At 35.3% G+C, this 13388-nt stretch overlaps 1 protein-coding gene across 1 annotated transcript in view; it reads left to right on the top strand.

Moving 5' to 3' along the window:
* Window positions 1–13388, top strand: part of LOC133655198 (alpha-N-acetylgalactosaminide alpha-2,6-sialyltransferase 2-like) — a 60605-nt gene that overhangs the window by 35580 nt on the left and 11637 nt on the right. The window contains exons 5-7 of the mRNA XM_062055149.1: window positions 1738–1876; window positions 1955–2058; window positions 6801–6884. Coding sequence (XP_061911133.1) covers window positions 1738–1876; window positions 1955–2058; window positions 6801–6884 — 327 coding nt within the window. The remainder of the gene's footprint in view (window positions 1–1737; window positions 1877–1954; window positions 2059–6800; window positions 6885–13388) is intronic.

The raw sequence follows: 13388 nt of genomic DNA, 5'->3' as shown, positions 1-13388 counted from the left end.
AATGGATCTAATATAAAAGTGTGAGAGTCCAGTCCATAGTGGATCTAATATAAAAGTGTGAGAGTCCAGTCCATAGTGGATCTAACATAATAGTGGGAGAGTCCAGTCCATAATGGATCTAACATAATAGTGTGAGAGTCCAGTCCATGGTGGATTTAACATAATAGTGTGAGAGTCAAGTCCATAGTGGATCTAACATAATAGTATGAGAGTCCAGTCCATAGTGGATTTAACATAATAGTGTGAGAGTCCAGTCCATAGTGGATTTAACATAATAGTGTGAGAGTCCAGTCCATAGTGGATCTAATATAAAAGTGTGAGAGTCCAGTCCATAGTGGATCTAACATAATAGTGTGAGAGTCCAGTCCATAGTGGATCTAACATAATAGTATGAGAGTCCAGTCCATAGTGGATTTAACATAATAGTATGAGAGTCCAGTCCATAGTGGATTTAACATAATAGTGTGAGAGTCAAGTCCATAGTGGATCTAGCATAATAGTGTGAGAGTCTAGTCCATAGTGGATCTAACATAATAGTGTGAGAGTCCAGTCCATAGTGGATCTAACATAATAGTGTGAGAGTCCAGTCCATAGTGGATCTAACATAATAGTATGAGAGTCCAGTCCATAGTGGATGTAACATAATAGTATGAGAGTCCAGTCCATGGTGGATTTAACATAATAGTGTGAGAGTCAAGTCCATAGTGGATCTAACATAATAGTGTGAGAGTCCAGTCCATAGTGGATCTTATATAAAAGTGTGAGAGTCCAGTCCATAGTGGATCTAACATAATAGTGGGAGAGTCCAGTCCATAATGGATCTAATATAAAAGTGTGAGAGTCCAGTCCATAGTGGATCTAATATAAAAGTGTGAGAGTCCAGTCCATAGTGGATCTAACATAATAGTGGGAGAGTCCAGTCCATAATGGATCTAACATAATAGTGTGAGAGTCCAGTCCATGGTGGATTTAACATAATAGTGTGAGAGTCAAGTCCATAGTGGATCTAACATAATAGTATGAGAGTCCAGTCCATAGTGGATTTAACATAATAGTGTGAGAGTCAAGTCCATAGTGGATCTAACATAATAGTGAGAGTCCAGTCCATAGTGGATCTAACATAATAGTGTGAGAGTCCAGTCCATAGTGGATCTAACATAGGGGATCTCTGCAGAAAAGAGACGGCAGATCAACTGGTCTAAAAGTTAACTTTCAGTTTCGTTTCCTGCCGAGGCTTTGCAACCCAAGTGGGCACAAGCATGAGAGAAGGGTGACCATTTTTGAGATTGCTTCGACCTTTGGAGGCGGTATAACTCTGTTGGTAGAGTGGCCGTGCCAGCAACTTGAGGGTTCCAGGTTCGATCCCCGCTTCCGCCAACCTAGTCACTGCCGTTGTGTCCTTGGGCATGACACTTTACCCACACTTCAGAAAACCACTGTCATTAAATACAGTTCGTCGCTACATCTGTACGTGCAAGTTAAAACTATACTATGCAAAGCGAAAGCCATTTATCAACAACACCCAGAAACGCCGCCGGCGTCCAAGATGGACTGATGCAAAGTGGAAAAGTGTTCTGTGGTCTGACGAGTCCACATTTCAAATAGTTTTTGGAAACTGGGGACGTTGTGTCCTCCGGACCAAAGAGGAAAAGAACCATAAGTTTTGGTTTTTGTTTCAGTGGAAGCGTACAATAAAAGTGACGCTCAATTTGCTTTGGTTCTCCCTTTGTGTGTCAGGATGAACGGCGCCCTCACCGAGGGTTACGAGGACGACGTGGGGAACAAAACGGACGTCTACGTCCACACGGCTCACTCCATCACCACGTCCTTGTATCTTGGCAAGAAGTACGGCTACAAGTCTGCCCCCCACGATGAGGTAAGTGGCGCCCGTCGCTCCGTTCGTGGTGTACCAGCCGGTGCCCTCACACTTGACCGCCCGTTTGTGCCGCTGCAGGGTATCAAATACGTGATGATCCCGGAGGGCATGAGGGACTACCAGTGGCTGGATGGACTCCTCAAAGGAGACAGGGTGCAGCTCGGCCCGTATAAAAACAGACGGTGATGAACGCCAATCTTGGTCATATTCACACTTTACATGTGAAAAAGCAAACAAAACAAAGAGTTATGATAATTGTCAGGTTCAAACACTGATGACATCTATTAAACGAGACAAGAAGCAAGGAATTAAATAGACGGAATTAAATTTGGCTCAACTGAGGAGAAACGTCTGGGCTGTACTCTTGTACAGTCTCCCAGCACGCACTGACGTAAGATTGTGCGCCTCCTTTTTATTTGGGCTTTCCCTGTTTCTAAGGGAGGGGGGTCGTAAACAGCCATCGCCTTTGGTTACAGAACAGTTCAAAGAAAAGGTCGTAAAACAGTTCAAGCAAGCGGTGCCTGGAGGGGAGTCGGGCCCTGCTTCCTCTCCGCTTTGTAGTTCTTGGGTCAGACAATATCTTTCTGTGGATTACAATACATGAAAGAAACAGAACGCCTTCATGTTGCTTCCCATCCTACACCGGAGAGTTTTACAAGCCTTCTCCTTGGTAGGTTCAAAGACAGCTTTTGTCTTCTCGCCGGGAACTCATTTCAACACAAAGTTTTTGTGATAACTTAGATACAATTATTGTGACAATAATAACCAAAAATAATGTGAATTTAATTATGATATGAAAAATATTATACTTGTTTCGGCAGGTATCTTTCAGTGATCGAGGTCTTTCGGTGGCCAAATGTTCGTTGAATCACGAGGGAATAGTGCGTAAATATTAGGCTATATATATATATATATATATATATATATATATATATATATATATATATATATATATATATATATATATATATATATATATATATATTTTTTTTTTTTTTTTTTCATTCATACAATTTATTACCTTAATTAGTTTTCATGTTAAAAATATAGATTTTTTGAAGTTGCTTTGGAGCATTCACACATTAATAAATATATTAATTTTGGTGTAGGAAAACCATGTGGGAATGCTTTGAAGCATTCACACAATAAATAGATTCATTTTGGTGTAGAAAACCATATTTGATTTGATTTTTGATTTTGATTTTTTTTTATTTTTTTTATTAAGGATCTCCATTAGCTGGTTGCCTCAACAACCCACTAGTCTTCCTGGGGTCCACAATTCAATACAATTACAAGTAAAAGCATATAATTATAACTACACAATACAGAAAAAAATAAAAGCATCAATAAAAAAACAAGCAAACAATTTACAGTCACAGAATAATAATTACCATATAAATATAACTACACAATATAAAACCAAGCAAATCATCAATGAGCAAACTAATTTAAAAACTCAGATAAAATATTACTCTCTTTTTAAAAACCTGTTTACTTTCAATGCTGGTGAGAATTCGAGGCAGGTTATTCCAGAGCGATAAAGATCTATAAATAAAAGATTTCCGCAAAGCATTCTTCCTGGGACGAGGGAGTACAAAATTGTTGAGTAATAAATAGATGAATTTTGGTGTACAAAACCATATGTATGAATGTTTTGGAGCATTCACACAATAATAATAATAAGTTGAATAAATAGATGAATTTTGGTGTAGAAAAACCATATGTGGGAATGCTTTGGAGCATTTCACACAATAAATAGATTCATTTTGGTGTAGAAAACCATATATGTGAATGCTTTGGAGCATTCACACAATAATAAGTTAAAGATTAATTTTGGTGTAGAAAACCATGTGTGTGAATGTTTTGGAGCATTCACACACTAAGTTGAAGTTGAGTAATAAATAGATTAATTTTGGTGTAGAAAACCATATATGTGAATGTTTTGGAGCATTCACACAATAAATAGATTCATTTGGGTGTAGAAAACCATATATGTGAATGCTTTGGAGCATTCACACAATAATAAGTTAAAGATTAATTTTGGTGTAGAAAACCATGTGTGTGAATGTTTTGGAGCATTCACACACTAAGTTGAAGTTGAGTAATAAATAGATTAATTTTGGTGTAGAAAACCATATATGTGAATGCTTTGGAGCATTCACACAATAATAAGTTAAAGTTGAATAATAAAAAGATTAATTTTGGTGTAGAAAACCATATGTGTGAATACTTTGAGACACTTGTGATTTAGGGCTATATAAATAAACATTGATTTATTGATTAATACTTTAGAGCATTCACACAATAAGTTGAAGTTGAGTAATAAATAGATGAATTTTGGTGTAGAAAACCATATGTGTGAATGTTTTGGAGCATTCACACAATAATAATAATAATAAGTTGAATAAATAGATGAATTTTGGTGTAGAAAAACCATATGTGTGAATGCTTTGGAGCATTTCACACAATAATAATAATAAGTTGAATAAATAGATGAATTTTGGTGCAGAAAAACCATATGTGTGAATGCTTTGGAGCATTCACACAATAACAAAATGAAGATGAATAATAAATAGATTAATTTCTACTGTTAAGAAACAATATAAATCTGAATCATGGGTTTTAGCCTTGACAAAAGTCCATATTTTAGTGAAGGTTTGAACACAATATAAAGTGTATAACAAAACTGTAAAGCAAGGAGGTGATGACTTAACTCTCTCTTCATTATCAAGCCAAAACAACAACAACAAACTGAACTGTCCTGAACGTGCTGCTCTGCCAACACAGGCAGAAGTCCCTTTGGGTGCCCTCACAAACGATCAGAAACCACACAAATCCTTAACTTTAACAACCATATTGCTACAATGATGAACATTTCGTGTGTGTGTGCTCATGGAAGAGGCGCAGCTGAACGCTGTGATATAAGTTTGCTTTGGCATCTTTTTCCGTAAAAGTCCGTTCTCATCACAATTAAAAGCCTCCTTCGTCAATCTCTCCAATACGAGCGAGCACAAAACGGCTGCCAGCGGGACACAAAATGAATAAATGAAGGGTTCGTACACAGAGACTTGGTTTGAGGCATGTTTGGCTCCATCTAATAGTTTGTAAATCGAAAAGTTCACAGAAAGAGGGGTTTGTAAATCGAGGTTAGGATAGGATAGGTCTTTATTGTCATTGCAACAAGTACAAGGAAGCTATGTTTTCAGCACAAACCCGTTCAAGATTAGACAAACAAACAGTGTACAGGGTTACAGAACAGGAACGCTGATGGGTCGCCACGAGGCGCCCCCGTAAAAGGTGGGGAAAAGGTAAAACGCTGGGGAAGAAGATGAGTAAAAAAATACAATCTAGACTGGGCTACTAAGGGGGCCTAGTCTGGAGTGGGGAAAAAACCTCCATGCCATGCACACATAAACACGTTACATTTAATCACGACAACTCGCAACAGAGGGGGGTTGGGGGTGTTGGGGCCCTGGAGGTCGACTGCTGCTATGAAGCGCTGCCAGCCGTCCGTCACCCCGAAGGGGAATCAAGCAGTGGTGAAGGCGTGGGGTGGGGGAGGGTGTGTGTGTGTGTGTGTGTGTGTGTGTGTGTGTGTGTGTGTGTGTGTGTGTGTGTGTGTGTGTGTGTGTGTGTGTGTGTGTGTATATGCCCATTGTCTTGGGTGTGTTGATGTAGTGTTCATTGTTCATAGGCCTGGGACCGTTTTGCATGCAAGCAAAAGTTTGACTCCAGGTGTCGTTGAGGAGGGAGGGAGGTCAAAAGCGTCCATCATTGAGGTGTCCTCGGGGGTGTTTTCAGAACAGCCTGCTCCTGTTGTTGGAGCGTCAAGGCCATTCGAAGGAGTCAAATCGTAGATTAGGATTTTTGTTTTTCCGCGAGCAGACATTACAATGGCTTGTCTGTTCTATTCGTCCATGCTGGCCCTCATATCCAATTGTTCCCTTTCAACCAGCTTTTCCATGATGTGATCCATCTTGCGATTCAGTTCAGAAATCGCCCCAGTCTGTAAGCCCACAGCCCGGCCCAATCCTTCCATTGCGACGAACAGCCTTTGGGCCCCTTGAGTGGCTGCCATCGTCTTATGAAATTGACGATACACCAGCCCCGCGATCACGGTTCCGAATAGGTAGATGTCTTCCACGTCCTCGATGGAAAGGACTGAGAGGCACATGATTCTCCATTTATCCCAGGAATCTCTCACGTACCATCAGGGCAGTCAGGCTCCCCCGAACCTCTTTTCCTCGTCGAAAAGATTTTGTCAATTGAGTCGAGAGTCCAGCTGATCATTTCCATGTCTGATGTTTAGATTTGGAGGACAGCGCAAAGAAAGAGGCTTCAAAAAAAGTGTAGACAAGACAAAACAAAGAGAGCAAGCAGGGAGAAGAAGGGAGCGGAAAGAAATGCGACCGCCCTCACCAGAGGCAAGACAGATTTATTCCATTTTTGTACTGTAATTAATTATAATTGTAATGCCTTCCAACTTCCCCACACATTTTGGCCAATCAAATTTGTCTGGAATCAAAATGTGTTTTTTCTCAGAACATCACAACTTTTGTCTCAACATTCTGGGGGGGTGGGGGGGAAACACAAGTAGTATATAAATAGTTTTTTTTTAATTTATAACATCATTTTTTCACATTTTTAATTCAACAAAAGTACCAATTAGTAGTATAGGCTGTGGTTATAATTGACATATAACATATCGAATCATTTGTTCGATTGTTGTTCGTTTTTTCTTGTATAGCATCAACATTTCGTGGTTTGAACGTTTTATTTTAACTAAAGTTTCTTTCTTTATTTGAGAGAAATGCCAATTTAAAAAGGTAGGGTAGAATAACATTTTGTACAGACGTATGATTGTTTTGTTCAACTAAGTGCGTCACTTATGAAACAAGGACTAACTTTGTCATCTCTCCTTCAGGCCCAGGACGTACTACACGGGGCAGTACAACGAGAGCCGCTTTTACGTCCTGCACCAGGATTTCCTCCGATACGTGCGGAACAGGTCAACATGCGCTTCCAAAATGTGAACGATATCTATTGCTTTTCTAAAAGCGGACGCTCCGAACGTTTAGACCAGGGGTGTCAAACTCATTTTTAGCTCAATCTATTCCTCCATAGTAAAATGGTCAAATCATGGCATAATAACTTAAGAATGAAGAAAACTTCTGATTGTTTTATTTGTTTTAGTTTCGCCAAAAATAGAATGTGCACATATTAACCCTAACCCTAACCCCAGCCCTAACCAACTCTCTTTCTTTATGCCTAACCCTAACCCCAACCCTAGCGCTAACCCTAACCAACTCTCTTTCTTTATGCCTAACCCTAACCCCAACCCTAACCCCACCCCCAACCCTAGCGCTAACCCTAACCAACTGTTTTCCTTGATGCCTAACCCTAATCCTAACCCTAACCCCAAACCGAACCCTACCCTACCCCTAACCCTAGCCCGCTGGACTATAGACGGACCGTGCACACCCTTCTTTTCCTTTTTTCTTCGCTCTTTTCTATCGCCTCACCCCAACCCCTAGCCCTAACCCTAACCAACTCTCTTTCTTTATGCCTAACCCTAACCCTAATCCTAATCCTAACCCCACCACCAACCCTAGCCCTAACCCTAACCAACTATTTTTCTTTATCCCTAATCCTAATCCCAACCCCAACCCTAATCCCAACCCTAACCCTAGCCCGCTGGACCATAGACGGACCGTGCACACCCTTCTTTTCCTTTGTTTTCGCTCTTTTCTATCGCCCCACCCCAACCCCTAGCCCTAACCCTAACCAACTCTCTTTCTTTATGCCTAACCCTAACCCTTATCCTAATCCTAACCCCACCCCCACCCCCACCCCCAACCCTAGCCCTAACCCTAACCTACTATTTTTCTTTATCCCTAATCCTAATCCTAACCCCAACCCCAACCCTAGCCCGCTGGACCATAGACGGACCGTGCACACCCTTCTTTTCCTTTTTTTCCCGCCCTTTTCTATCGCCCCAACCCAACCCAACCCCTAGCCCTAACCCTAACCAACTCTCTTTCTTTATGCCTAACCCTAACCCTAATCCTAACCCCACCCCCAACCCTAGCCCTAACCCTAACCAACACTTTTTCTTTATGCCTAACCCTAATCCTAACCCTAACCCTAGCCCTAACCCTAACCCTAACCAACTCTTTTTCTTTATGGCTAACTCTAACCCTAACCCTAACCCTAATCCTAACCCCACCCCCAACCCTATCCCTAACCCTAACCAACTCTTTTTCTTTATGCCTAACCCTAATCCTAACCCCAACCCCAACCCCAACCCTAACCCTAACCCTAACCCTAACCCTAACCCCAACCCTAGCCCTAACCCTAACCAACTCTTTTTCTTTGTTGCTAACCCTAACCCTAACCCTAACCCCAACCCCAACCCTAACCCCAACTCTAACCCTAACCCTCTAACTTTGCCTCAATGTGTCTTCAAAGCCATGAGTAAACTTTAGGTCACAACCTGTCTGGGATTGGACAAAATACTAAAGAGATAATATATATTAAAAACTCTTCTAGGTTGCAAACACAGTTTGTGTACGTCGTGGCCATCCGATTTTTGTTTGGAATAGAAAGGAAAAAAAAATCCCAATTTTTGGGCTTGATAATAAAAAAGAAACGGAAAATGCATCGTTATTCCACTTTATTAATGAGTGCGAAAATCGAAAATGGCAATTAAAACAGAAAGTGGAAAACTATTATCTCTATATGCGCTCGGCATGACATTTCTTGAAACCAGCAAACTTAGACTAAAAACTAATTTATTGTTCTTAATGGAAAGGCAACAAGGCAGCCGCTTGTTACTCTCGGGGTCTCCTAGCCGCTCAAGCAAATCATATGGTCTAAAAATGCATTTTTCCATGGATAACATGACATCATCGTGCCAAATGCGTGCTCTTTCAGTCAATTGGTGCGCATATATACAGCCCCGCCTCCGGCCAAAAAAATTTTAATTGTAATTTTGAAGAATTCATCTGAATGTGCATGAACTATTTCTGTTCAAAATAGTTTGAAATGTCACATGTTAAATGTTTAAATATTAACTGTCAGTTTACTGTACTGTGCCAAATGTACTACTATATGAGTACGTATTTTCTATTGTTTCATTGAAAATAAAACAGAAAAGTCCATTTGGCTGTCATCTGTTTTAATTTGACAAAATTGTGTCAAAGTCATGATTTTGAAAAAAGAATATGCAAAAAAATATTTTGTGATGCAAAAAAATATCTATGTAATCATAGCAGTATCGACCAAATCCGCTCTTTTTTTTTTTTTTTTAGTGCCAACATAAAAAAAAACAAGTAAAATTTAAAAAAAAAAAAGTACTACTTTATGATTGTGTATTTTCTATTGTTTCATTGAAAATAAAACAGCAAAGTCCATTTGGCTGTCATCCGTTTTAATTTGACAAAATTGTGTCAAAGTCATGATTTTGAAAAAAGAATATGCAAAAAAATATTTTGTGATGCAAAAAAATATCTATGTAATCATAGCAGTATCGACCAAATCCGCTCCTTCTTTTTTTTTTTTTTAATGCCAACATTAAAAAAAAGTAAAATAAAAAAAAAGTACTACTTCATGATTGTGTATTTTTTATTGTTTCATTGAAAATAAAACCGCAAAGTCCATTTGACTGTCATCCGTTTTAATTTGACAAAATTGTGTCAAAGTCATGATTTTGAAAAAAGAATATGCAAAAAAATATTTTGTGATGCAAAAAAATATTTTGTGATGCAAAAAAATATCAATGTAATCATAGCAGCATCGACCAAATCCGCTCTTTTTTAAAAATTTTTTAGTGCCAACATAAAAAAAAGTAAAATAAAAAAAATAAAAAAGTACTACTTTATGATTGTGTATTTTCTATTGTTTCATTGAAAATAAAACAGCAAAGTACATTTGACTGTCATCCATTTTAATTTGACAAAATTGTGTCAAAGTCATGATTTTGAAAAAAGAATATGCAAAAAAATATTTTGTGATGCAAAAAAATATCAATGTAATCATAGCAGTATCGACCAAATCCGCTCCTTTTTTTTTTTTTTTTTAGTGCCAACATAAATTTAAAAAAAATAAATAAATAAAAAAAGTACTTCTTTATGATTGTGTATTTTCTATTGTTTCATTGAAAATAAAACATCAAAGTCCATTTGGCTGTCATCCGTTTAATTTGACAAAATTGTGTCAAAGTCATGATTTTGAAAAAAAAATATGCAAAAAAATATTTTGTGATGCAAAAAAATATCTATGTAATCATAGCAGTATCGACCAAATCCGCTCCTTTTTTTTTTTTTTTTTAATGCCAACATAAAAAAAAAGTAAAATTTAAAAAAAAGTACTACTTTATGATTGTGTATTTTCTATTGTTTCATTGAAAATAAAACAGCAAAGTCCATTTGGCTGTCATCCGTTTTAATTTGACAAAATTGTGTCAAAGTCATGATTTTGAAAAAAGAATATGCAAAAAAATATTTTGTGATGCAAAAAAATATCTATGTAATCATAGCAGTATCGACCAAATCCGCTCCTTTTTTTTTTTTTTTTTTTTTTAGTGCCAACAAAAAAAAAAAAAACTAAAATAAAAAAAGTACTACTTTATGATTGTGTATTTTCTATTGTTTCATTAAAAATAAAACCGCAAAGTACATTTGGCTGTCATCCGTTTTAATTTGACAAAATTGTGTCAAAGTCATGATTTTGAAAAAAGAATATGCAAAAAAATATTTTGTGATGCAAAAAAATATCTATGTAATCATAGCAGTATCGACCAAATCCGCTCCTTTTTTTTTTTTTTTTAGTGCCAACATAAATTTTAAAAAAATAGATAAATAAAAAAAAGTACTTCTTTATGATTGTGTATTTTCTATTGTTTCATTGAAAATAAAACTGCAAAGTCCATTTGACTGTCATCCGTTTTAATTTGACAAAATTGTGTCAGTCATGATTTTGAAAAAAGAATATGCAAAAAATATTTTGTGATGCAAAAAAATATTTTGTGATGCAAAAAAATATCAATGTAATCATAGCAGTATCGACCAAATCCGCTCCTTTTTTCTTTTTTTTTTTAGTGCCAACATAAAAAAAAAAGTAAAATTAAAAAAAAAAAGTACTACTTTATGATTGTGTATTTTCTATTGTTTCATTGAAAATGAAAAAGCAAAGTCCATTTGGCTGTCATCCGTTTTAATTTGACAAAATTGTGTCAAAGTCATGATTTTGAAAAAAGAATATGCAAAAAAATATTTTGTGATGCAAAAAAATATTTTGTGATGCAAAAACATATCTATGTAATCATAGCAGTATCGACCAAATCCGCTCCTTTTTTTTTTTTTAGTGCCAACATAAAAAAAAAGTAAAAAAAAAATAAAATACTACTTTATGATTGTGTATTTTCTATTGTTTCATTGAAAATAAAATCGCAAAGTCCATTTGGCTGTCATCCGTTTTAATTTGACAAAATTGTGTCAAAGTCATGATTTTGAAAAAAGAATATGCAAAAAAATATTTTGTGATGCAAAAAAATATCTATGTAATCATAGCAGTATCGATCAAATCCGCTCCTTTTTTTTTTTTTTAGTGCCAACATAAAAAAAAAAAGTAAAATAAAAAAAATAAGAAAGTACTACTTTATGATTGTGTATTTTCTATTGTTTCATTGAAAATAAAACCGCAAAGTCCATTTGGCTGTCATCCGTTTTAATTTGACAAAATTGTGTCAAAGTCATAATTTTGAAAAAAGAATATGCAAAAAAATATTTTGTGATGCAAAAAAATATCTATGTAATCATAGCAGTATCGACCAAATCCGCTCATTTTTTTTTTATTTTTTAGTGCCAACATAAAAAAAAAAAAGTAAAATTAAAAAAAAAAAGTACTACTTTATGATTGTGTATTTTCTATTGTTTCAATGAAAATAAAACCGCAAAGTCCATTTGGCTGTCATCCGTTTTAATTTGACAAAATTGTGTCAAAGTCATGATTTTGAAAAAAGAATATGCAAAAAAATATTTTGTGATGCAAAAAAATATTTTGTGATGCAAAAACATATCTATGTAATCATAGCAGTATCGACCAAATCCGCTCCTTTTTTTTTTTTTAGTGCCAACATAAAAAAAAAGTAAAAAAAAAAAAAATACTACTTTATGATTGTGTATTTTCTATTGTTTCATTGAAAATAAAATCGCAAAGTCCATTTGGCTGTCATCCGTTTTAATTTGACAAAATTGTGTCAAAGTCATGATTTTGAAAAAAGAATATGCAAAAAAATATTTTGTGATGCAAAAAAATATCTATGTAATCATAGCAGTATCGATCAAATCCGCTCCTTTTTTTTTTTTTTAGTGCCAACATAAAAAAAAAAAGTAAAATAAAAAAAATAAGAAAGTACTACTTTATGATTGTGTATTTTCTATTGTTTCATTGAAAATAAAACCGCAAAGTCCATTTGGCTGTCATCCGTTTTAATTTGACAAAATTGTGTCAAAGTCATGATTTTGAAAAAAGAATATGCAAAAAAATATTTTGTGATGCAAAAAAATATCTATGTAATCATAGCAGTATCGACCAAATCCGCTCCTTTTTTTTTTTTTTTTTAATGCCAACATAAAAAAAAAGTAAAATTTAAAAAAAAGTACTACTTTATGATTGTGTATTTTCTATTGTTTCATTGAAAATAAAACAGCAAAGTCCATTTGGCTGTCATCCGTTTTAATTTGACAAAATTGTGTCAAAGTCATGATTTTGAAAAAAGAATATGCAAAAAAATATTTTGTGATGCAAAAAAATATCAATGTAATCATAGCAGTATCGACCAAATCCGCTCCTTTTTTTTAAATTTTTTTAGTGCCAACAAAAAAATTTTAAAAAAATAAATAAAAAAAGTACTTCTTTATGATTGTGTATTTTCTATTGTTTCATTGAAAATAAAACCGCAAAGTCCATTTGGCTGTCATCCGTTTTAATTTGACAAAATTGTGTCAAAGTCATGATTTTGAAAAAAGAATATGCAAAAAAATATTTTGTGATGCAAAAAAATATTTTGTGATGCAAAAAAATATCAATGTAATCATAGCAGTATCGATCAAATCCGCTCCTTTTTTTTTTTTTTTTAGTGCCAACATAAAAAAAAAAAGTAAAATAAAAAAAATAAAAAAGTACTACTTTATGATTGTGTATTTTCTATTGTTTCATTGAAAATAAAACCGCAAAGTCCATTTGGCTGTCATCCGTTTTAATTTGACAAAATTGTGTCAAAGTCATAATTTTGAAAAAAGAATATGCAAAAAAATATTTTGTGATGCAAAAAAATATCTATGTAATCATAGCAGTATCGACCAAATCCGCTCCTTTTTTTTAATTTTTTAGTGCCAACATAAAAAAAAAGAAGTAAAATTTAAAAAAAAAAGTACTACTTTATGATTGTGTATTTTCTATTGTTTCATTGAAAATAAAACCGCAAAGTCCATTTGGCTGTCATCCGTTT

Source organism: Entelurus aequoreus, linkage group LG08, assembly GCF_033978785.1.
Source record: "Entelurus aequoreus isolate RoL-2023_Sb linkage group LG08, RoL_Eaeq_v1.1, whole genome shotgun sequence".
NCBI lineage: Eukaryota > Metazoa > Chordata > Actinopteri > Syngnathiformes > Syngnathidae > Entelurus > Entelurus aequoreus.
This window is presented reverse-complemented; position numbering and strand designations above follow the sequence as displayed.